At 39.4% G+C, this 26,884-nt stretch overlaps 1 protein-coding gene across 1 annotated transcript; it reads left to right on the forward strand.

Moving 5' to 3' along the window:
• Positions 1 to 1,832: 1,832 nt before the first annotated feature.
• Positions 1,833 to 20,063, forward strand: LOC139723276 (uncharacterized protein C2orf42-like). The gene is made up of 7 exons (XM_071634534.1): positions 1,833 to 1,957; positions 6,285 to 7,141; positions 10,353 to 10,484; positions 14,106 to 14,339; positions 16,188 to 16,396; positions 18,139 to 18,301; positions 19,289 to 20,063. The coding sequence occupies exons 2-7, from the start codon at positions 6,304 to 6,306 to the stop codon at positions 19,471 to 19,473; spliced, it is 1,761 nt and encodes a 586-aa protein (XP_071490635.1). The 5' UTR covers positions 1,833 to 1,957; positions 6,285 to 6,303; the 3' UTR covers positions 19,474 to 20,063.
• Positions 20,064 to 26,884: the final 6,821 nt, after the last annotated feature.

Genomic DNA, 26,884 nt, shown 5'->3' on the forward strand with positions numbered 1-26,884 from the left:
AGTGAGCTATTGCGATCGCTCTTCGTCCGGCGTCCGTCGTCCGTCGTGCGTCGTCCGTCGTGCGTCGTCCGTCGTGCGTAAGCTTTTACATTTTCATCTTCTTCTTGAGAACCCCTTGACCGATTTTCACCAAACTTGGCAGGTAGCATCCCTAAGGAGATAGGATCTCAATTTGTTCAAGTGGGCACCATACCCCACCTGGGGAGCCCCAAGAGGGGCCCAAACCTCCCAAAATTAAGGAATCTTTTAAAAAAAAAATTCTTCTCCAGAACCAGAAGTGAAAGAGCTAAGTTAATACTATGAATTAGTACATTGATGACTGTAGTTTCAAGTTTGTTCATGGCGGAATCAGGGGTGCCCCCTTGGGACCCAGGGGAGGGGGTGGGGAGGGGTCCTTATAGGGCCCAAATTGTACATTTTCATGTTTTTCTTGAAAATGCCATTATGAATTTTTACAAAAGTTGGCAGGTAACATCCCTAGGGGGAAAGAATCAAATTCCCATCAAATGGGCACCATGCCCCACGTTTGTGTGGTATGTGAAACATTCTACTTCTTGTGGATGTTTCAGTGATGTCGTTATTTTATATTTCATTGTCCCATCCCTTCCTTATTCAACCTCGAGGAATACAAAATATATACGATTTGCAGGTAAAATAAGGGGCAAAATATATGTGCAAAAAAAAAAATAAGCACAAGGAAAGTAAAAAAGTCCATCCCGATTAACACGATTAAGAAGCACGATAAGTTAGGATTTGCTGCGTTTTGATACAATCCAAGACAATCTGATGCGATGATCACGATAAAAAATGAATCGTGTTAAAAATAGAAAATTTTTGAACCGTCCAAAAATTTTCTACGATTAACGCGATTGCTTACCGCCCTGACTTTGCCACTGTCACTATCAGTGTCATTGTCACTGTCATCATTCAATTCACTCTCGATATCGAACTCAAAGTTTTATCGTGCAATATAAGGTAAAAATTGGACGTTTCAATGGCTCAGCCGAGAAAGCCGATGCGAAGAAAGACTGGTCAGATATTACATCTGCTCGCCCGGGAATACGTGCTTTATGAATGACGGCCTTAAATGTGCCGCAGCACTCGTAAAGGGTTTTGAACCTTGCGTGACGGAATGATTTAGGGCTCGAAAAAGACAGATGTCCGGGCGAAAATCGGTGAAGTGAATTGATTAGTTTTAACTCGCGATTTCTCAGTGGCACGATTAGGTCACATTAAAAAATTGTTTCTGCAGACATTTCCCTCTGCTTTGACACCTTTATATGATTTTCTTATTCTAAATTAATGAAATACGAATACCAGGGGCCTGTCTTATAAAGACTTGTGATAGAAATCAATCACAAGTTTCTTGTGAGCTGCAATGCAAGTTGCGATTGATTTGGGGACTTGTGATTGATTTGAAGTCTTTATTAGACGGGGCCCAGAGTCACAAATGCAACAGTGTTGAAACCATGACAACTGAATTTTGGCATGAGTTTTCCGCTGCATATATTGCACGGATATTGACGACAGATTCAAACGAATTGTAGGGCGTAATCATTTTTCTAATGAAGTCCTTGGACTTCCTGCAACTCAGGTGCCGATTACGTAATGGAATAGGCGCACGTGTAAGTTTTGTTTATGTTCGTCAGCGCCCTCCCCGATGACCGTTTTACATGTCCAATAGAATTTTACGTCAGAAATGCGTATTGGCCACATGACGTGTAAATGGCCAATCAGGATTGGCGTCTTGTAGAGGTAGCGGGCGCTTGCACGGCTTGCCATTACGTTATGCACGCAAACTAAATGGGACTGCACTACCGCTGGCCAGCTAACCAGTGTTTGCCAGGCACGCACTAATGTATACACAGCTTACACAGAAGTTAATTTCTGCTCTCCTACCGAGATGCCGAGAAACTTGAAGCAAAGCTGATCAATCACATACTTTATGTCCCCACCGGTGAGTGAAATCAAGCGTTTGCCGCATTTGGTATTGTGGGATCTAGACCTGGTCTATGGAAAGTCAGAATTGTGCTAACATAAATGGGACGTCCAGTGCAGTGCGTGCAGTGGTAGTGCATCGAGTCGAGTGTATCGAGTCGAGTGTATGTTAGACGTAACGCGTTAGACCAGTTTTTAAAGCCAAGGTAATTCGGTAACAAGAACAGTGCAGTGATAAAACGGGGAATGTCTGATGTCAGGCAGTGCAGCTGTGTCAACGCAATCAATGCCAATAATGAATAAATGGATGGCACAACAACTGGCTTTACTGGGCCACATAATACATCTAACGGTTACATGCACTACAGATCTTTGTAATCACAGTAACGGTTAGATAGTGGAACGGTAATTGGTATGGTAAACTGGATCTTGACCTTGTTTGAACCTAAAGTAGCTTATTTAGTTGCAATATGGTAAGGTTAATCTAACTATAGTATACACAGCCCAGACGCTGTCTGGTCGGGCTATAGTATTAACAACTGGTAAGGCACCAACCATGCACCAGGTCAGCAGGTTACCTTAAAGCCAAAACATAGACATCTAGTTCTGGTACGCCTGCAAAAATTGTCAAATTTCGCTCCCAACTGTAGTGTGTACGTATGCCTAAGAAATGTGTGGAATCACGGTTACGCTGTAATAAAAAGATATTCGTTGGGTAACGACGAAAATGCGAAATATTATTAGCCAAAAAGGTTAGCCGGAGTCGCAATCTCATAACTTAATTTACCCGATGGGGGTCAGGCTCACTCAGATTCGGGGACGACTTGGCCTCGCTTTGACGGCAGGGCCGAGTTGTCCCTCTGGATTATACAGTGTAACCTGTAGGGCCTACTATGGGAGCACTTCGCGTTCTGGCTGGTCGCAGTTATGTGCCGAGTTGATACAACGCGTGCATCAAAGAACCTCTTTGCTGCACATGCAAAATTAATGTGCGCCTATCGAGCACCTACATAGAATATGGCAGTCACAAACTGCGTGTAAATTGTCTGAAATAGGGGCATTTAGCTAGGCTGAGTTTTCTCTGAGACCGAGTACACTGTAAGTCTGGATCGTTCTAGAATTAGAAGTCGGTATATCGACCACACTTTTGATCTCAAAATACTCCAAAACAACTCATTATCCCACCAAATCGTGTCAGCCAGGCAAGTTTCTTGGTAGACTCTTTTGATATATTGCAAGTAAATATGAAATTAAATGGTGCCAGACAGGTTCTCAGACCCTTACCAGAACTATGTTTTCACTTTAACATCAGCACCATGCGTATCACTGTTAGTGTATAGAATGATAAAGTACATGTGGGATGAAGGGCCATAAGCAATGAAAATGATAATAACGAAGACATGAAAAACAAACTCATAAACAGACTAACAAACTAAAGTGAACACACTTCACTTACACATCCGCTTAGTAAATTGCGAACATGACTGTGCTGTATCTGAAATTCATTTGTATTATAATCACACCAGCGACCCCTTACCCAAGACATACCTACAGCTCACGCACTAAAATGATGTTATTTCACTACGGAGATTCAGGATCAACAGGACGATCACGATATTCAAAATTGCAGTATTTAGGGCATATTTGAGGCAAAACTTCTAAAGGAGAATTTGTTTTATACTTTTGGAATAAATAAGCTGCAGATCCATAGGGTGACGATAGGTGGTACCCTCGATCATATAAGTTGTATTGACAAGCTGAACTTTGATGGGATGTGCTGTGTTGTGTGACACTGACAGTGAGTTATTTTAGATGATGCCTGATTGATGGTCCAATCAGTTTATATTGAAAGGAAAGCAGCAGGATCTACCTTCTTCAGCTCCAAAATATTTGCAAAACCTTGTTCCGGAATATGTCCCTGGCAGAAATCTCTGCTTTAAATGTAATATAGTAACCTGCTCTCATGAGGGGTGCTCCCGCTCCTTGCCTACAAAAGGATCTCCCTGCCTCGTGAGCACCGCGGCCATGCTCATGAGGCCCCTGGGGTGAGCTGCTCATGAGGCCCTCGGTTCACTCCTCATCCACCTCACATCTGACATTTAAATTGGCGCAACTTCACACAGTGATTTTTTTGTTACATAAACATGTCCACTCTCCATGATAAAAAAAAAAAGAAGACAATATTCTCTACATACATATACATGTATGGCATTTTATCACATGGCTTGTCTGCACTGGATGCATTGGGACGCTAACAAAGGCGCCCAAAGGCTAGTGGACATGGCAGTGGAATTCACAAAGGAAATGAACCCGTAATACCGACAAAGTGATTAGTTTGCTGACAAATTCGAGTCCCCACCTACTCTGTCAGTGTGGGATAGTAATTTGGAATATATGCACAAGATTAGGGTTAGTTCTGGTTTTATATTTCTTATTACGAATCTTTATATTTATGATGTCAGACTTCAGCTTCATGGAGCTGATTCGTGCGTGGAGAGGTAAGAGTCGCAAGAAAAGCACGAAAAATTTTGAGTCGGATCAGGCTGATGTGTGCGGCAGCCCTGCATTGAGCAAACCAGCTGGCGCCCATGATTTGGTGGGTCACAGCACATCATTTGATTAAAACTTGATTTTGTCAAAAAAAAACAGATTGAACTTTAAATTCTTCTTCTCATCATGGTGAGTGGACATGTGTGTTTGACAAAAAAATTGCCTTGCGAAGTTGCACCTATATCGAATGTCAGATGTGAGATGGATGAGAAGTGAACCGGGGGCCTCATGGCCATGGCGGGGGTACTCATGAGGCCAGGGGTATCCTTATGAGCAGGAGCGCCCCTCATGAGTGGGTTTCCCGGACTGATCTCGATTCATGGCGAAAAAGCTTTTATTTCTGCAGCCACATCCCTTTGGAATGTTCTTCCAATTCCACTGAGGATCCGATCAGCAGAAACCATTAAAACATTTTAAAAGCATCTGAAGTCATATATGTTTGCATCTTGTTTTGGTTGAATATGTATGTTGAATTGCTTACTGGGTATATCTCTATATCTTCCTTGTTCTTCAAGTTTCATATTACAATGTATAGTAAGTGTACTACTCATCAGACCACCTATTTTTAGATTGACCACCCTCGCGCAATCGCTTTCTCGCGTATTAACTCAAAAGTACACTTGGGACGGGGCGCAAAACGCTGAAACATTCGAACATGATACAAATTTAGAGTAATTAGGGGGATACAGGTAAATGATCTGAGGAAACAGTCCAAGTAAAAAGAATTGAAGAAAATCCTCATTAGTAATACGTAATTATTGTTAACATGTATTTGCCATTCACTGGATTTACATGCTTTTTCAATGGAAGAACGGGCAGTCGATTGAAATGATGAGCTTGCGCCGGTTTACAGTAAAAAATGTCACTTGCGTTTGTCGCCGAGAATTGTGCGTACGGTACGAGTCAACAATCTGAGCCCATGATGTGAATCTGCGGTATTTTCTGCCTTGAGTAAAATGAAATTTTGGTGAAACTAAAGGATATTTTTGAAGATACAAGATATTCAATCAAAAAGTGGTTGATGAGCAGTAGGTCCAAATATTATACTACAGTGTATTCTCTTTGTATGTCCCTCTGCACCTCAGAATAGGCCACTAGATCAATGGCGCATTACAAATGCTGTACTTATTATTATCATGGTAATATTATTATTACCTCCGCCAAGGGAAGAGGTTATGTTTTCATCAGCGTTGGTTTGTTTGTTTGTTTGTGTGTGCAAAATAACTCAAAAAGTTGTAAATGGATTTGGATGAAACTTACAGAAAAGGTTGAGAATGACACAAGAAACAGATGATGGTATTGATCAAGGAATTTTTATGGATTTTAGAAATGAAGGATTTTTGGGGTATTTTGGGCAGGTAGGGCCAATGAAAATTGGGAGTTCAAGCTGCACATGTTTCTTAGATTTGCATACACACACTCAAGTGCATGCTCTAGTTTCTGCTACGATGAGGTGCGCCACACAGCTGGAAGTTGATGAGGTAACAAAAGGCTTCCAAAATATTTGGAAATCTGGTGATTTTCAGCATACATGCATATGGGTGGAAATGAGCTGCTTGGCGGAGGTCTGCGCTCTCAGAGTGCTTCTGAAGTTATTATTTTGTTGTCATTGTTATTACTTGGCCCTGTTTTATGAAGAGTTAAAATTGATTATACAGTTGATTTCAACTGTAAGTCTATGGCAGCCTGTGTGGTAAGGAAATGTAGAATCAATTTTATCTTTTGATAAAACGGGGCCCTGTGACTAATTTCTTGATCATTGCTTTCTCTCTATTTTTTTTTTCTTTGTGTGGCAGAGAGGCAAGATTTAGCATCATGAACAACATGATAAAGCTGGCTCCCTCTGCTCCAGACCCCAAGACTCTCTTCAAAGACCTGGGCAGACCGACTTTACGTGGTGTCAGAAAATGTCCGCGCTGTGGAGTGTATAATGGAATTCGAGGTCTCAGCTGCAAGAATAAAGACTGTAACATGGTTCTAAGAGGCAAAGGACGAAAGAGTAGCAACAGTGTTGAAGCAATCCGCATCATCACAGGCTCTTCAGCAATGATTTACTCCGTTCCTGTGAGAGATCGTGGCCCTGACTACCGGGGCTTTGTCGAACTTTTGCTGAGCAGTGAGATTACCATAGCAGGGCCAGACCCAGAACCAGTTACACTAACCCAGGCTTCACACTGCTATGTGGAATCCTGTCAGAAAGGGGTGAGTGTGGATGGGAGCAACATCTGCCAACACATCCAGCTTGCACATAAATGCACCGCTGAAGCCCAGCCCCTCACCCTCAAGAACTCAGTGTTAAACAGTCTACCAGTGTCCAATGAGATGAAGCAAGCTATCTGGCTCCTTGCTACAGAAACCACAGGTCCACTGGTGCAGCGTGTCTCAAAGAATATCATGGTGGTTAAATGCAAGGCCCAGGCCAAGCATCAGCTGGGTTTCCTCCATTTCTCCTTCTCAGAAACTTCAAAGAAGAAAGGCACTGTGGAACGAAAGTTTCATTGCACCTGCAGACAGTTCAGAAATTTCAAGCATCTGGCAGAGGAAAACAAGAAGAGATGTGTTCACTTCTATGCCTGCATTTGTGCATTTGCAAGTGATGAGAGTTTGGCCAAAGAATTTGCATATTTTATCAACTTGGACAATGCAGGGCAAGGTAAGATAGCTCTTTTCGTCGTGCGCATGGCAGATTGTCGTTACAGTGTGGGAGTGCGCATGGCAGATTGTCGTTAGAGTGTGGGAGTGCGCATGGCAGATTGTCGTTAGGGTGTGGGAGTGCGCATAGGGTTAACAACATTCTGTCATGCGCACGGAAGTGCGCTAACAACAATCTGCCATGCGCACGGAAGTGTGCTAACGACAATCTGCCATGCGCATGACGTTTTCCTCTGTCTTTCTATTGCGATCGCTCTTTGTCTGGCGTCCGGTGTGCGTTGTCCGCCGTCCGTCATGCGTCGTCCATCGTGCGTAAACTTTATACATTTTTATCTTCTTCTTGAGAACCCCATAACCAATTTTCACCATACTTGGCAGGTAGCATCCCTAGGGGATAAGATCTCGATTTGTTCAAATGGGCACCATGCCCCACCTGGAGGCCCCCAGGGGGCCCCCAACCCCCCCCCCCCCCAAAAAAAAAAAATAAAAATAAATAAATAAATTAATTAATTAATTAATTAATTAAAAAAATTAAAAAAATAAGGAATCTTACAAAATCTCCTTCTCTAGAACCAAAAGTGATAGAGTTCAGTTAATCCTATGAGTTAAGTAGTACATTGATGACTATAGTTTCAAGTTTGTTCATGGTGGAATCAGGGGTGCCCCCCCCCCCCCCACAATTTAGGGCCTAAATTGTACATGTTTATCTTGAAAACCCCATGACCGATATTCACCAAATTTAGCAGATAGCATCCCTAGGGGGATAGGATCTTAGTATGTTCTAATGGGTACCATGCCCCACCTGGGGGCCCCCATGGGGCCCCAACCCACCCCAGTCAGGGATCTTTAAAGATTTTCTCTAGAACCAGACGTGATTGAGCTCAGTTAATACCATGAGTCAGTATATTGATGTCTATTGTTTCAAGTTTGTTTATGGCAGATGCAGGGGTGACCCCCTCCCCCCTTGGGACCAAGGGGATTGTTAGGGTGGGATGGGTCCAAATGGGGACTTAAATTGTCTATGTTCATATTCTTCTTTGAAACCCCTTGATGAATGTTCACCAAACTTGACAGGTAGCATGCCAGGGGGTGAACATCTCAAATTGTTCAACTGGGCACCATGCTCTCCCTCTGGGCCCCCAAGGGGGCCCAATTCCCCCCCCCCCCCCCCCCCCTTCCACCCTACAAATATTTACAAATCTTCTCTAGAACCAGAAGTGATAAAGCAAAGTTAATACCATGAATTTGTACATGTACATTGATGACTTTAGTTCCAAGTTTTTCATTGCACATCCAGGGCTACCCCCCCCCCCCCCCCCCCCGGGGGGATCCGTATGCAGACTTAAATTGTCCTTAGAGCTTTAAGTCTTTCTTTTTCTTCCAAACTGAGTAGTACAACCTTCTAGTTGAAGTACAATGTACTTGGCAGGTATTTTTACCAGTGTGATGGAATATGCAAATGGACATCATGCCCCCAGCTTTCAAAACTGCCCCCGCTCCAAGTTTCCAATGTAATGTGCCTACTTTTAAAACCAGTTTGACAAAGTGACTATACTTGCCCCCTTGATGGGATTGACAAGGTTTCATGGCAACACCTACAGAGATGTGAACTACCCTTTTAATGGCTGTTAAAACATTATAATGTGTTGTGTCAGTTGTTGAGCACGATATAAACATGTTTGATTAACCCAAGTATTGTGTTGTTTGAAGGTTTGCATGGTTAAGTAAATGAGGGAGAAAGATTTGCGGTGACACCATGTGTACATGTAGTCCTTAACCGGATCATTGTTTGGCAGAAGAAGAGCCTAGAAAGAGGAGAATTGAAGAGGGAAGCGACATATGGGGGTTGTAAGGAGGGCAAAAAGTGAAGAGTGGGGGACAGTAATGAGCTAGAAGTTGAAGTTGCACTATAGTGGAGATGGTAGAGAAAGGAACAGAGAGAGTGGTGAGGAAGAATAGAGTGAGAATCAAGTAAGATGCTCGGACATCGTTAGGAGGAGAAAGATGAAATAGAAGGGAAGAGGAAGAGGGAGGAGTTGAATGTTGGAAAATCATGGAGATAGGAGAGAGAAGTGAAAATTCATGAAAACAAGAGAAGAACGAAGTCAGCAAACAATGTGGACTATGGAATGCGGAATCAATGGAGGAAGGATGAGTAATCCCACGAAGGAAAGGTAAGTCGAGGAGAGATGAGACTATGTTGAGGGAAGGGAGAGAGAGAGAGAGAGAAAGAGGGGGAGAGAAAACAAGAAAAGAAGAAGAAGAAGAAAATGAAATTCAAGAAGTAAAGGAAAGGGGCCTTGGGTGGATCCTAGAATTAAATGCTGCAGAGGAGAGAACAAAAATGGAGAAGAAAAATTGACAGTTACATCCTGAAAAGGTTCCTGTGGGAGCAATGCAAAATGAGAGATTAAAATAAGGTTAAAGCATAGTCCTGAGGGGAGAAGGCAAGAGAAATAACCTGTGAAGAAAACTTAAAATTAATACAAAGGACTGTTGGATTATATGGAAGGAAGAAAAATAAAATGAAAAAGAAGAAATTTTTGCCCTCCTTACAACCCCCATATGTCGCTTCCCTCTTTAATTCTCCTCTTTCTAGGCTCTTCTTCTGCCAAACAACGATCCAGTAAAGGACTACATACACATGGTGTCACCGCAAACCTTTCTCCCTAACCCGAATACCATATGTTCTCCGTCAGTTCACAAATGTTCAGTGATGATTTGGTACGTTCAGTGTGATGGTACTCTATGATATTACCGACATGGTTTTCCCTCATATCTAGGGCCCGTTTCATAAAACTTGTCATCAGTGACATCAGTGGCTCTCAGCCAATCAGATGCAAGGATTTCAGTAGCTTGTCACATCTATGACAACTTGTCACTGATGACAAGTTTTATGAAACGAGCCCCTGATTGGGCAATTGGGAAAGCATGCAGTACAATGAATCATGATACTTGAGAGATCAAGAGCTACCAAACCATGATCAGCAACATTAAAGTTTTGATTTTCATGATAAATGGTATGGACTGAAAATTCAGGACTGAATGTCCCACTCATTTGAGCAGTAAGGCTTAAAGTCATCCCAAGTCACTAATATCATTAAGCTTCTTCACAGTGCAGGCATATTTCTTTGTTATCGCCTGATTTTGCTGCATGCTAAAGTCGTAGCCAAAGTTGAATTGAAGTAATAACTTTTGTGCTTGTTTTATAGATTCAGTTCCTCAAGCCCAGCCAGCAGTTCAGATCACCATCATAGATGGACAGATGTCTGGTTCCACTCAGGAAGTAGTCCCTCTCTCATCACCTTCACCAAGCAAAAAGAGGAGGAAAGATGACACGTTAGGTAAGTTCATCCTTCCCAGGGTAGGCTTATTGATCCAATTCATTTCCTGGCAAAATACATGAAGGAGGGGGGAAAAAGGAGTATGGAGACAAAAGCTCATTGTATGTGTACAATACTTCTGCCAAGTATTTCTTAACTAGCACCTAATTATATTTTCGGAGCTCAAGTGAAAGGAGACTTCGAACGATTTTCTGACTTTCACATTTGAACAACTATAAATTACTTGCACTGAATACAGAGTTTCAGAATTTATACTGAAAGGGATGAGGAATAAGAATGCTTTCAAACAAATTTATAACAAATTGCAATGAATAAGGATGATGACATGGCAGCCTTACCATAAGAATGCATGAGTTAAGGGCTCAAGGAAGCAGAACAAAAGAAGGTGGCATGCTTAGGTTTTACACAGATGAACTTATTAAGCAAGCAGTGTTGGAATTGGGATTACACTTACAAATGTACTGCATTTCTGAAATATGTGAGCCTCTATGTCATCAATATTGTTCAGTGTAATTTGTTTAAGATTTTTCAAAGTGCTGGTTTCTCTGCTTAAGGACCACAATAAATTCCACAAATCTATACATGAAGCTGTTGATTTATGTACGACATGATGTGAAATTATGACAATTTTCTGGCATGCCCCTTTAAGTCTGCAGTTTTTATGCCTCCGCCACGAAGTGGTGCCGGAGGCATTATATTTCGGGTTGTCCGTCCGTCCTTCCGTCCGTCCGTCCGTAATGAATTTTGTGAACAGCGTAACTAAAAAACCTTTTGAGGTATCCTAATGAAACTTGGCATGTATGTGTATTAGGGGGTGAAGTTGTGCCTATCAACTTTTGGGTGCACATGCTCAAGGTCAAAGGTCAAAAGGTCAGGGTCAAATACGTAAAATTTCACTATTTCCACCATATCTATGCAATACCTGAAGATATTTTTTTGAAACTTAGTGTATACATGTATTACCCAATTAAGATTCTCTGGTGAAAGTTTGGGGTCATGAGGTCAAAGGTCAAAAGGTCATGTAAAAATGTCAAGACTTCACATTTTTCTCCGTACCTTGGAAATTGTTCAAGGTATCTTCATGGAACATAGTATTGATATACATGTACTGACTGGCAGTGATTATCTAGAGAATTTAGGGTTCATGGAGTCGAAGGTCAGGGGTCAAAGGTCAAGGGCAACACTTCAAAATTTTACTATTTCCCTCATATTTATGCAATGCCAGCAGGATTTTTTTTTTTTACATTTGGTGTTTGCATGTATAACCTAATAGAGATTCTCTGGAAACTTTTTTTTTTTTCTTCTTCTTCTTCTTTTTTTGCCTCAAAGGTCAAAAGGTCAAAGATAAAGGGAAAGTGCTGAACTAACTTTTTCCTCCATATCTCGGAAGTGGCTCAAGTCATCTTGAAACTTACTACATATTTATGCATGTTCTGCCTGACAGTGATTATCCTATGAATTTTAGGGTCAAAGACCAAATGAAAATGGTAACAATATACTTTTCAATACAGAAATTGCACTTTTTCTCCATACCTTGAAAATTACTCAATGCATAAACTTATGAATGGGTCAAAGTCAAGTTAAAGTCCTTAAATCCCATAATACATGCTCTCATATTCATCCAATTAAACATAGGTCAAGGAAGGTGAACATTCAACACATTTGTGACAAACTTGCCATTTTAATATTTTGCCAATTTTGTGAAAATGTAGGTAATCACACATTGTCCACATGTACTATAGACCAATTAGGAGAATCATGCATTATGGCAGAGGCATACCAGTCGCCTTAATGTAGCGACATTTCTAGTTCTGATAGTGTAATGCAACACTTCATGCGTGAACAAAAATTGTGAAGAAGGAATGAAGTATTTTTGAATAGTGTTACTTTAAAATTAAACAAAACTTCAGTATCCACATAGCTGTCATAGTTCAATGCAGCTTTTGACTTGGACATACGTGTAAGTGTCGGGCACAAAATATCATGGATGGATTGCTCTGAAGTAGCAGTGAACCTCGTAAATAGGCAAATAATGAAAGACTACAGTGTACACAGTACCCCAGCTTTAATTCCTCTCTTCTTTGGATTTGATATTGCATTTCTTCAGTCAGTGCTGCTTGCTAATCCATGCAACATTTAGGAAATTGAAAGGAGTATGAGTCGTAACCTACATTTACCACTCCCCATTCCCCACTGAGAAATAAAGATAAAGCTTATAAAAGATGTATGTTCAAAGGCTCAAGTGAGCTATTGCGATCATGGTCTGGCGTGCATAGTGCGTAAACTTTTTGCATTTTCAACTTCTTAAAAACCTGTGACAGATTTTTACCAAACTTGGCAGGTAGCATCCCTAGATTGACAGAATCTCATTTTTTTTTTTCAAATGTGCACAACCACCCCCCCCCCCCCCCCCCCCCCCAAGTCCCCAAATTAGACAATCTTTGAACATCTGCTTCTCTGGAACCAGAAGTAATAGAGCTATGTTACTGCTTTAAATAAATGCATCTTGGTGACTGCAGTTTCAGGTTTGTTCATAGCAGATCCAGGGGTGCCTCCTCGGGGGTTGATAGAATGTATATTTGTACATATGAGCACTATGCCCCCCTTGGGGCCCCCTCGGAGCCTCCAAAATGAGAGCATCTTGTTAAATGAAAGTCTTGTTCTATAAAACCAGAAATGCTTTGACTAATATAATTAGTGAGCATACTCTCCAGCTTGTTTATGGCAGATCCAGGTTGGCCCCCTTGGGGTGAGTATCATATTAGAAACCAATTTTTACACTCACATCTTCTTAAAAATGCAGTCAATTTTCCCTGAACTTGGGGCCTGATATTTACTGAAACAGGCACCATGCTCTCATGGGAGACCCTAGGACACTCCAAAGCAAAATTGTAGAATCTTGGATTTGGAATCCCTTTCTCTAGAGCCAGAAATGATATAGTGTCAATGCTATGAATGCATGCATTGTTGAAGGTGCAGTCTACTCTGAATATGTTAGTAGCAGGATCCACAGATGGCCCTTTGCTGCTGGGACCAAGTTGGGGGCCAGTTTTCACATTTTGGTCCTCTTCTTTAAAACGCTTGGTCAAATTTCTACAAACTTGGCAGGTATCCTGTTCAGTGTGATAGAATGTGTAACAAATGCAAACAGAATATATAGTGATAAAATATTGTACACAAATTAACATCATGCCCACACCCCTCCCCAGGTCCCCAAAGGCCCCCTAAGTTTGCTATCTACTTCTTAGGTAGAAGAATGCAAGAGTGCCATGGAATTGAATTTGCGATACTTAGATGAGTGATACACTCACTGGGTCTCCTGTTTTCTCATGACCACTTGAAATTATTTTGTTTTGAGCTGTCACAAGCCATAATGACAAAGAAGGGCACAGCAGATAACTTTCTTTTCAACCCAGATAATATCCTTAGTTCAGGAGGGCCTCTTCACATGTATTTCAAATCAAGCTGTACCATTTGTGGATGTGAGTTTCAAATTCTTTCTTTGTATCACAAAGCCCATGTTAGTATGCTGCCTATTGGATTTTTTTTTCTCTATTACTCTAACACAACCATTTTTGCCATGTAAACATGATTTTTAATATTGGCCCCTATGTCCCACAGCCCAGGCTAGCAGTGCTCTCCTGACCCTCCAGGATGGAACCTCTTCCCCTGTCAAAAAGACACCTCCAGCTAAGAGAGGTGGATCGCTCTCTTCCCAGGCCATGGATCAGTCTATTGGCAAGGATGGCATCTCATCTACTCCACACCGTGTAGCTGGACCAACAGTTTCCTTCACCCGCTGGCTTGGAAGTGTTACAGAGAGAATCAACCAAACTATGCACTACCAGTTTGAAGGTTCCCATCTATTCATATTATTCAATGTGATTTAACATTAGCTATAAAGATACTGAGATGCATTAACTTTGGAGATGATTTTCTGTTTAAAGACCTTGATTACCGTACTTCTGCTTTTCCATGGTTCTGAAACTTCTTTAGCCACAAATATTTTCCACTTTTCTGATGTCATCAGCTTGAAAATGTGTTTGTCTGAAATCAATTGAATGTGATTCTATCTCCAGATATTCTGTAATGCTGTTTGATACATGGAGCCATGATAACTAAAAGTACCTTAGTTTCCAGCAGCCTGTTTAGAACTTTTGCAATTCTTCCATCAGCATATACACCTAAATAGTGTCAAATGTCCACCAGAACTATAAGGGTACTTTTTAATGAGTTGCTTGCTGCTCTTATTTGGTGTGGCCTATTCTAGAGCAAAGTATTAAAGAGCAAAGCAATGAGCTTCCAACTTCTCTCTCTCTCTCTCTCTCTCTCTCTCTCTCTGTGCCGTCAATATCGGCTCACCCCCTGTCCGGTTGGTCCCTGCATTGTGGTGTTGGACAGTATTATCAAGGAGCTATAATAGCTCCTTGGTATGATCCAAGAAAAAGAAGAAGAAAAATGAGATCATGTGGGCTTCTAGTAGACCAAAGATGATGTGATGTAATGCACACTAACTGACCAAAGATGATGTGATGTAATGCACACTAACTATTAGCCCTTGCTTGGTCTTGCTATATGTGATAGTACTTTGGGCTGCTCATGACTGAAATTAATTGAGCACAGTGTATTGTATGAGGGGTGGGAGATGTGTAATGTTGGTTATAATGATAAAGAAACAAAAAAAACAAAAAACAAAAACATCTTACATGCTCTCAAGTTAAATCATTTTAAACAAGCTTGCATACAACTGTGTTTGTCATCTTGGGTCTATCCAGCTTTAGATTAATGGTGCATAATTATGCCCAAAAAAGGAAATTAATGATATATTATAAACCAATTTTGATAATCTGATTTTTGGATCCATCCCACAATCATAAATTTTTATAAAATGGTTTGCAAATATTGGATAACCATGAAAAGAGAGGTTCCATGAAATAGTATGTATGATCCTGCATCACAAAAACACCAAAGAGTTGCCAGGCATGGATTTTTAGTTGACGATAGAATCTGAAAGAGTAGACTCTAAACTTTGAAACTATGTGTAACTCAATACAAATTGGCCTTCCTAACCTATCTAAATAATGGAAAGAAAGTATATGATGTGTTTTAAAAGTGTTAACTGAGAAAAGAGCCTCTGAAGTTTAGGGTCTATAATTCATGTGCTTCACCTTACCAAGCTGTGCTCATTGCATTAAATTGGATAAAAGATAGGAAGTAAAACACTGTAGGAACAACCAAGAAAGAACTATCAGATAAAACTGAAACTTGAGCAGACTCCATGAACACATTCTATTCATGACGAATAACAACTTTCAAAGTAGTAGCATTATCCTTTCAAAAGTCATTGGAGTGAAAAGTGGAGAGTGTGCAAAGCATTTTGAAGAAATGAAAAAGGGGCCTCTAGGAGGGCCTCTAAGACATACTGAATTACAATATTTCACAAAAAGTAAGAAATTTCCATTCATTTTAAGATCCCAAACTTCAAATAATGTTGAAGAAGATTTGCTCTTCTAGAAAATTTAATAAAATAAAGATTGACTAGGTTGGGTTGACCCATATCACCTATTTTGAGTCCCCAAGTGAAAACTTTGCATGCAACTTTTTGTTGGTTTTGTGATGCACGGTCACATTGTAGAACATGGCTCTTACTCATGATGACAAAATCATTTTGCTTTCTCTGTTCTTTCTGACATTCTGCTATAGGTTGCCCTGAGCCTCTGGTGTTCCACATTCCTCAAGTTTTCTTTGATGTGCTTCAGCAGCGCATCTCGTCAGGCTCTCGCAAAAAGCGCCTCCCAAACTCAACAGTGGCATTTGTGCGTAAAGATGCCTTACCACTTGGCACCTTCACCAAGTACACATGGCAGCTAACCAGTATTATCCATGTCAAACAAATATTTGACACGCCTGAAGTAAGTTGACTCCCGTAACTGTCTGGCCAAGGGGGGGGGGGGGGGGGAAGAAGAAGGCTACTCAATTCGATGCAATATAGGATCATGAAGAAATTTAGATTTATCTATTTAGAATTCACAGATCATGTTATGCTCACACAATCATAATCCAGCATTTTCCATTGAATCATTTACCAGTATAAGAAGATCTCATGATGTGGAAATGTTTTAAATTGTACCAATACCCTGGAAATCAAATTTGTGTACAGCTAGAAGACAAAAAAATAACACACACACACACACAAAACCAGCCATTGCTCACCTGTGATGGCCCCTGAAAGTATACATATTTTGATAAATCAGATATCATCTGTACAACAATTTGACACTTGTGCTACGTGCATTTTTAAGTTCTGCTCCATAAGCACTGGTACTGATGTGTGCGCGTTTAGCCATACACTTGTATGTGTATGTTTTTTACAAATGATATTAAGGTTCCATGTTGATCGGTTAGCTGATTGCGTGCACACATTGCATATCACTATCGTTTAAGACATTTTTTTTTTTTTAAGATATCAGTAGCATGATCGTTCGAGTGAAAGAATTTGGTGATGTACTAGTCTACTTCAAGTTGGGTTTTTTGTACACTTTTTAAAATTTACATTTTAAACCGCCAAAAATAGAAATTGAACTGACAAAAAAAATCTAACATTTTGCAGAGGAAACATCTCAAGTATATTCTACAAAATATAGGAGAGAAAATACTCAGGCTATTGGACAGGTACACTTTAAGATAACATGAAAAGAGACTGTTAGCAGATTATGGAGGTGGCATGTATGTAATTTGTGTCTTACTTCCATACCAGTCACAATATCATGTGAACTTTTTCAATTCAATTCACTTTATTGATAATCATAAAAAATGGAAATGTATACAGAGTAAAATGTGTCGGGGAGTCCACAAAGAAAGCCAAAGGCTTGAGACAAGTGATTCCCTTTACGAGAGTTGGATACATAAGAATATACATGCAAATGCAGATTCAGAGTTACATTCAGATTACTTAATGACAGTTACAGATAACATAGACAAATAAGATGAAATACGAGTAAAAGACATATGCTACTACATTACACAAATAAAACAAACAGACAGAACAAGACTAACAAAGATGGACTGATACAATTCAATAGGCATTTAAAAGATATTGTTTATATCTAGACTTAAAAGCACTTTGAGTGGATACATTCTTAAAAATTGAATCTAAATCATTCCAAAACTTAGCACCTTTATATAAAATAGAATTGTTTTGCTTTATGCTCAAGCGACAAAATGGCAACACAATGTTATCCTTATTTCGAATTTCAATGTTATGTAATGCACAATTCAGTGTAAAAGAACCATCAAAAATGTCAGGTAAAATTGCATTCGAGTATTTATACATAAAAAGACCAAGTTTGACTAAGACACTGTCAGACAGAGTGAGAGTATTCAATTTTTTGAAAAGTGGAGCGGTGTGGTCAAGAGAGTTGGCGTTTTAACAAATTTGAATTGCTTTTTTCTGTAAAACAAATAAACGACACAAATTAGTTAAACTGGTTCCAGACCATATGAGACTACAATAATCAAAATGAGGCAAGATAAAGGCATTATACAACATAAAAAGAGTATGTTTCGGCAGTATTGAACATTTGACATTGTAATGATACTGTTTGTGTAGGTAAATGATGTTGGGGACTCTGCTTTTATGACTTCATTACTACAGATGCCCCTTGAGCTGACAAGGAGTTTTGTGGAAAATAAGAACGGCACATTCTCACAGTATGTGTCCCCCAAGGTTGATGTGGAGCATGTAGGAGAAGCCTACAGGAGAGTGGCAGGCCAGGTTCCAATCAAGCCATTTGAGCTCAAAACATTTCTCAAAGTTGGTGAGTGTTGTTTTTTTCTTCCTTTCTTTCCTCTGTAGATGCTTATGCTGCACCTTGTATGTCCCTCCACCCCATCCTAGAACCTCCACATTAGAGAATCATTAATGAAGAGGAAAAAAAATAAGAGAAAAATCTTCTGTTAAAAACAGAAATGATAGAAGGAATGACCTTGATCTTTCAACCATACCATACACATCAACTTCCCATGTTAGTGCAAAATAGTCCAGGGCTAGGTATAGGAGCTATATTTCTTATTCGTCTATAATATTAACCTGGCTGTCCCAAACTTAATGGCTCAAATTCACAAAGGTTGTACAATTGAAACCATGGTTTAACCATGGACAATTTGTATGGGAGTGCCAAGTGTTGCGTGGCCTATTCCGTTACGAAATCAGTCATTTCATCAATGAAATGATCATTTCATAACGAAATGGTCATTTCATCAACAAAATGACTGATTTCATTCCGAAATAGGCCATGCGACACTTTAGCGCTCCAAGCAAATTGTCCGTGGTTTAAACCATGGTTTTAATTGTACGACCTTCATGAGTTTGTGCCAATATGTTGAAGTGAAGTCATGTTTGCGAGAAACTGGCAAATCTAGCATCATATGCTTTGGTGCTTCTTCAGTTGCAATATACACCAAAACTGTTTTAGATAGATGGCAATGAGGACAGTCTGTAGTTGGCTTTCAGCTTAAAGCAGTTACCAGGAGATGACAAAGCATGAAAGAAGTCTTAAGTCAGCACAACGCCCTCAAAGAGTTTTAACCCCTAAGCACGAAGCTAAACCTTCCAAGCCTTTGTTTGTTTTTGTCAGCATTCAATAATCCATTCAAATTTGGACGAATTTTACAGTTCTGCAGACCCTTTGTGTCTCAGTCCAACAGGAGGGTCATGGTGACACAACAGAGATTAAAGGATTTAGGTATTTCTATTCTTTGACAATTAGTTTGTAGCTAATTCTAACGTTGATTTTTGTATTCAGGAAACACAGCAGCTGACCAGAAGGAGCCTACCCCATTCATCATTGAATGGATCCCAGACATACTGCCCAAGTCACGTATTGGTGAACTTCGCATCAAGTTTGAGTATGGCCACCAGCGCAATGGCCATGTGGAGAGACGTATAGAGGAGCCGCAGACAGCCATTGAGCAAGTAGTCATGAGCTAGTCTTCAGGATCTTTGAACTGCAGCTGGCAGTGGTTTGGTGGACACATAGTCATCAGTGTGGTTGAGAAGTTTGTCATCAGTATTATGTAGTTTTGGCTTTTGATTTGACTGCAGCAAGTAGCTCAGATTTGAAAACAAGGAGATGAGCTCGTTAGTCCATTGCATGCAAAGACATTACGAGGACATCTCCAGATGACATAAAGCATGAGTGCATGGTAGATGATTGTTGCATCATTGATGCCATACTGTCAGTCTTTTAAAAAGTTTGCAAGTGACTAACATGTCTGTGCAAATACTCTGGTACTCGTTGTAGCATTACTATACAGATGACCGTTAACATATTATAGACCACATCCCCTTACTTGTTTTGATATTGTCACTTAACCCTGTTATAAGACTGATTGAAAACAGCTTTGATTACTGCAGCTCATGTTGATATGCATGGTCACATGTTAGCATTACTCTCATTAAGTTGATATGTTAAAGCTGACAGTGAAAAAGTTTTGTCACTGCTGTGCTTCATGAGCTAAATGCATGGACAAGTAGAATCCTTATTGACCGATTCGGGTTCGTTGAGGGCAGCAGACATTTTACGGCACAGGGCGCAGCCATAGTGGGTGTATCAGCCGACCCCCCTGCTCTCCCCCACCCTGGGGCAACATGTTTATCACGCACTTGTAACAAAGGTTCGCGCACTAGCAAGCATTCGCGCACTCAGTACGAGACGCCTATTGGCTAAAGCAGTTTTTCATTCTGCGCGCGTGCTAATGTAGGGAGAGGGGTGGGGGAGTGCGGAGGGGGGGTCGGCTGATACACCCACTATGGCTGCGCCCATGCCAAAAATACACATAGCGCGTCACATAATCGGTCAATAGTAAGTTAGGCACTTGTCATATGCTGCATGGCTGATATATGATACCTGATATTTTGTTGATCTCAATATAACATGTTTTGAATGTGAAAAAGTGTATCATCTCTATAATGACTTCTACATGGAATCACTGGAGGCAGTCCAGTCCTTCACTCCTTAGACTCTGTAAGGTACACGGTGAGTGCACTCTGACTGTCTGATGTACACATTGAGTGCACTCTGACTGTCTGATGTACACATTGAGTGCACTCTGACTGTCTGATGTACTCAATGAGTGCACTCTGACTGTCTGATGTACACATTGAGTGCACTCTGACTGGCTGATGTACACATTGAGTGCACTCTGACAGTCTGATGTACTCAATGAGTGTACTCTGACTGTCTGATGTACACATTGAGTGCACTCTGACTGTCTGATGTACACATTGAGTGCACTCTGACTGTCTGATGTACACATTGAGTGCACTCTGACTGGCTGATGTACTCAATGAGTGCACTCTGACTGTCTGATGTACTCAATGAGTGCACTTTGACTGGCTGATTTACACAATGAGTGCACTCTAAATGTTTTATGTACACATTGAGTACACTCTTACTGTCTGATGGTTGATGCTCAGAACAGGACCCATATCTTCCAGCCATACCAAGGTGGCAAGAATATTGTGGTTCGTGAACTTCATCATTTTGGCTTCTGTGCTTGCACTTACAAAATTTGACCTACAAATCAGTTATAACACAAGATTTTTAATAGAAATTCAGTAAGATTCCATTGCTTTTTTCTTGCAAAAACTCAAAGCCATTTCTAGTCAAGATGAGTGAGCTATTGTATGAATTGATGTAATGTTTTTTTTTTCTCTCTTAAAGATCAATTTCTCAAAATTGATTTACAATCAAACCATGACTCTTTATTGAGCAGGCTATTTGCACTGTAGCATCTCTAAGGCATGTCTTGGCTAATGAAAGTTAAATGCCAAATATATCAAATGAGTGGTTCCAGAGAATTAAAACCACTGGAATGTCAGTTTTCACACTAAATACTGATAAGCTCTTTACACCTCACCTCATGCCTGTTGGCTTGCCTGCAGGTCTTATGACAGATATTTCACATTTTCTCTAGATGCTTTTTTTTTTCCCATGGCACTTTTATTGAATATTCAAGGTACCATTTTTGTCATACCCCTCAAGAAAAGGGAATAAGTTTCACCATGTCATTCAAGAAAACTGTATACACAACAAATTCTATCCATGATGACTCAGTCGTGTAGGTGTAATGGTGACTTCAAAATCCTAATTCTTCAAAGCAGAACTGTCTTTATTTTCTTAAACTGAATTCTCATCAATATTAGTAGCCATCCAAATGAATTCCTCTCACATTGGCATATCACCTCTTCGCTTTCTTCCTTTATTACAGTGCACTTGATATTACTGCATCTACCCCATTCATCTTTACCCTGTTGTGAAATCCTAGTTCATTTGATCAGGTTCTTTTAATTTGCAAATTGCACACCAGGTAGAAAGCATCAGTAGCCGCGGTCACATTGGCAAAATATCGCAAAGTCTTTGTGATTTTTTGTTGTCCATTCATACTGTACCCATGATCAAGAAGTTCGGGTCATTAGTGGGCGTGCGCAAGGAAGACGAAAGAGTATGCAGTCTGATGAGTAGTTATTGTTATGTAATAATGAACACATGTACATCACATGGCTGCGCACTTCGGAGGCATGGCCCGAAAACGGGTGATGGACTGGTCATGTGACAAACTTTGTGAAGTTTCAGTTTTTAGCGTTCACACTGGCAAAAGATCAGGAAGTGTGGCGCGGGTGGGCTGGGGAAATATCCCTAGTTTGAGTGGGCAGTTCCGCGAAAAATTTTGGGGAAAGTTTGCGGTCACACAGGCAAGACTTTGAGATCTTAAAGATCGCAATCTCATCTTATCAATCTTTTGCCAGTGTAACCATGGCTGTTATGCTACTGACAACATCTCTTCTTTTACTTATGCTGAATATTAGAATATTCCTTTTGGAAGGTTAACTTAAATGGACTATTTTCTTTCAACCATTTTTTTATTACTTGAATATTTTCTCAAACATTGTATTTTATGTCATTGACTATGGCTATTAAGTGTTAGGGTTTTTTTGTTTGTTTTGTTTGTTTGTGTGTGTATGTGTGTGTTGTGTGTGTAGTCATTTGTTCTTTCTAGAATCCAGATTGGTTTTTAGGCTGTTTTAATGCAGGGTATCCACCTTTTAATCACAGACTGTCATATTCTTCTTTTGTATGTTGCTGTTCACTCAGTTTTATTCATGCATTTGTGTGGTGTTTTGCCACCTTTTTTTTTTTTAGTTGTTGTTATGAATCAAATTATCACATCACTTTCCTTGAAATGCATTAAGATCCAGAAGACAATCTCACTATCCAAGATAGATCTTAAAGGCGGAAGGTTGTATATTTTCACCCACAGTATTAGTGTCATGCACTACCCTAGAAAATATCCCAAGCCCCCCCCCCCCCCAAAAAAAAAGAGAAGAAGATATGTTTGCCTAAAGGTATGTCTATCTTAAACTGTCCCTGCATTTTGCATAGAGGGTGTCAAAAGATAGGCATTTGTCAGAAGCTGAAAGTCACATATTGTATTGCTTTCTATTGTCTCATGCCTAAGAGTTTGCCTTTAGGTCTGTGGCAGGGTTCATCAATGACAATTTCACAGCATTTAGTTACCACAACTAAATAATTGTGATAACAAATGAAAATGTTATATAGTGCCTATGACCAAAATGTTTCAAAGTGCTTTGCAATCAACACAAAAAGCAAATATATGAATTGACCATGAATACAGAATAAATAACAGAGTGTGGTTGGAAATGACAAATTCAAGCATTGTCAAGTTTTCCCAAAATTCCCTTAAAAACCACATGAATCCTCCACATGGCTACAGGTTAGTCCAAGAGGTGAAAAGTGCTGAAATTACACAGCAAAACATGACAATCCCCTTGATTTTCCACAATTCTCAACAATTCACTTGCATCATCAGTTTTGCTGCAATTTCAGCAAAACTTGGTGAGTGCATCTAGGAGGGTACTATACTTCTGGAGTACTGATATCAGCAGAACAAGTTTTGCTGTAATTACAGCAAATCTCTTGGACCATCACACATGCTCAGGAAACATGATGTATGTGCAGGTCATGCAGACCAAATTTTGCTGTAATTTCAGCAAAATTATATAGGCCTTTGGAAAGATGCTGGAGTGCATATTGTAGGACCTAATCATGTTTATGATTTTTTTTTTATGCATATGTCATGGTTTGTTGAAATTGACGATATTAGTATGTAAATCCTAGCCTTATTGTCAACTAAATGCGATGACTTTGTCTCATATGATGGATTTCAAACATGTTTAGGCTTTCATTCTCCATGATATAGCTGACAGAAGTAAGACAAGTCACTCATCAACTCATTTTTTTTTCTTTCATTCTATTTCCTCTTTACACCACAAAGCATAGCTCAGTACATGTACATCTATCAACAGATACCAAATAATTATAAATGATATAGTGAGATTTGTGTTTATCGTTGAAATACATTTCTTTATTTCCATTTTTTTTTGGGGGGGTCGTTACAGTTTGGTACTTGATATGTAGCGTTTGTAATACGCATGGGAATTCATACAAGAAAAAGAAAAATGCTTTATCAGAAAAGAAGAATACTGACAGCTTTGTTAAATCTAGGCAATATACATATGTACATTTACAGGCAGAACTCATGCCAAATACTAGGATGCTGCATGTGCTTTCTCATCATTTCAAAAACACTACAATCATTATGGCATCTTGGATATGAATTGCTCAGATGATACAAACTTAGGATAAATAAAAGACATATACAATTTCATTCAAAATGATTTTGTCATATTGTTTACTTTTAAATAGCTTCATTGACTAACAGTCAGGCCTTATGAATAATAATTGTAAAAATTTTATAAAACTGCTCCCATTGATTGATTGAACACATAAAACAAAACAAAAAATGACCTCACAAAAGTTTCCTTCTCAGAAAGGTGGTAAGTCTTTCTAAATAGAGATAAATAGCTGTTTTTATACTTTCACATGATTATGAGGCTTATTCAACAAACTTATAGAAAAAACAGTAAAACACAAAAGGGACCCACTCAAAAATAAATCAAAATGGAAGAAAATGGATACATTTCTTTTTTCTTTCAACAATATTTGATGAGCTTTGCAAATGGTTTGTTTGCTCTTTCTCATATTTTAAGTGTTTGTATTCATTTTATTCATTTATTTATCTATTTTTGCATGTAAAATTTCATGAAATTATTAAGTCCCCAACATCAGGGACGATTGAAGGCGTGGAGGTGCCAATGACCCTGTAGAAATATTATTTTACTCACCTTTAAAACACCTGTAAGTTCACACATCTACACCACATAGCGGTCACATGTGTCAAATTTCAACCTTAATATTCAAGACTCAGGGAGGTTTCCACAGTATTTTTGCGTGATTTCCATTGAAAATATCATGTTGTTACCATTGGCATCACATTGTTCAACAATGACCAAAGATTGAGTTTGCACATCTGTGTAGCATGGCAGTCACATGTGCCAAATTTCAATCTAAATGCTCAAAGACTGAAGGAGTAAGCTGAATCCACAATATTTTGTATGCTTTATAGGGGAACAAATTGTTACCATAGTAATGCATAGTTCAACAATGACAAAAGATTAAATTTGCACATTTTGTACTACAGCAGTCACATGTGCCAAATTTCAGCTAAATGCTCTAAGACTAGGGAAGTTAACTGTTTCCACAGTATTTTCGTAGGACTTTTATTCAAGATATGCTGTTACCGTGGCAATTCATCGTTCAACAATGGCAAAAAATTAAGTTTGCACATCCACATTTTGTACATACCATAGTGGTCACATGGGCCAAATTTCAAGCTAAATGCTAAAAGATTTAGGGAGTTGGCTGAATCCACAGTATTTTTGTATGCTTTTTAATGAAAAGATATTAGCATGGCAACGCATAGCTCAACAATGATGAAAGATTAAGTTTACATATCTACGTACTATAGTGGTCACATATGCAAAATTTCAAGCCAAGTGCTCAAAGACTGAGGAAGTTGACTGAATCCACAGTAATTTCGGATGATTTTCATTCAAAATATGCTGTTACCATGGCAATGCATCATTCAACAATAACCAAAGATAAAGTTTTCACATCATAGCAGTCACATGGGGTAAATTTCAAGCTAAATGCTCAAAGATTTAGGGAATTAGCTAAAAAGCATATAAAGGTATGCTTTTTAGTGAAAAAATGCTGTTACCAAGGCAACATATTGATAAACGTCTAGATAGAAGATGTGTTCTGCACTTCTACACAGTAGTCGTCACATATGTGCCAAAATTCAAATCAAGTACTCCAAAAACACAGGGAGTTAGATTAATCCACTTTTTTTGTATGATTGGTACAAAAAACTGCTGTTGCCATGGCAACATATTTGTTCACACATACATAAATGGCATCTTGCACAACTACACCGTACATTGACGGCATCTTATATCCCAAATTTGAACTGAATTGCTGTAAAACTGATAAAGTAGTTTGATCAACCACAATGTATAAGATTTTGTCAAAATTTGCTGTTGCCATGGCAATGCATTATGCAACACTAACAAAAAGCGTTTGCACATCTTCCTTTGAAAGTGGTCATACATGCCAAATTTGGGGTCAATTACTCAAAAAATGAAAGAGTAGTTCCATCCACAACATTCTGTAATTTTTTTTTTTTATTTGCTGTTGTCATGGCAATGCACCAGGCGATACCAATGAAGAAAGTGTCTTGCACATCTTCTTTTGATAGGAGTTACACATGCCACTTTTGAGGTTAATTGCTCAAAAAATGAGAGTAGTTCAATCAATAATTTTTAACGAAAATTTGCCGTTGCCATGGCAACGCATTATGCGATACTAACAAAAACGGTGTCTTGTACATCTACCTTTGTATCTCCATGGTTCAAAATAGTCTAGGACCCTGTTTAATCAAAAGATATAATTGATTTTAAATTCCTGCCACAGACTTCTATGATAGAAGTCAATTTTGTAATCAATTCTAACTCTTCATAATACGAGACCAAGTACAGTGTAATAGGATTTAGGGCATGGCGTTAGAAATCGCTGTTTCATGTTCACAAAAAGTTTTATGTCTGGTTTCGATGACACTTGTGCAGGCTGGTAATTTTCATCTTTATTTCCTTTTTTTTTTTTTGAATTTCTATTTGCGCATCCCTGTGTCTTAACCATCATAATTATATCACCTGTCTTTAATAAGAAGGGATAGCAAAAAGTAATTACCATCACAAATATGTACACACCTTCCCCAGAGAGTGGCTGGTGATACAATAGGCGTTTTCACATCAGCCCGATGTTTCGAAATAGCGCGCTATTTGCTGACTATTTTCTGCGAAAAATATCTCGAGCTTGGATTTTTATCGGGCTGATGTGAAAATGCCTAATGAGACACAA

The sequence above is a fragment of the Diadema antillarum genome, unplaced genomic scaffold (genome assembly GCF_040938485.1).
Source record: "Diadema antillarum isolate AM-2024a unplaced genomic scaffold, OU_Dant_1.0 scf00000184, whole genome shotgun sequence".
NCBI lineage: Eukaryota > Metazoa > Echinodermata > Echinoidea > Diadematoida > Diadematidae > Diadema > Diadema antillarum.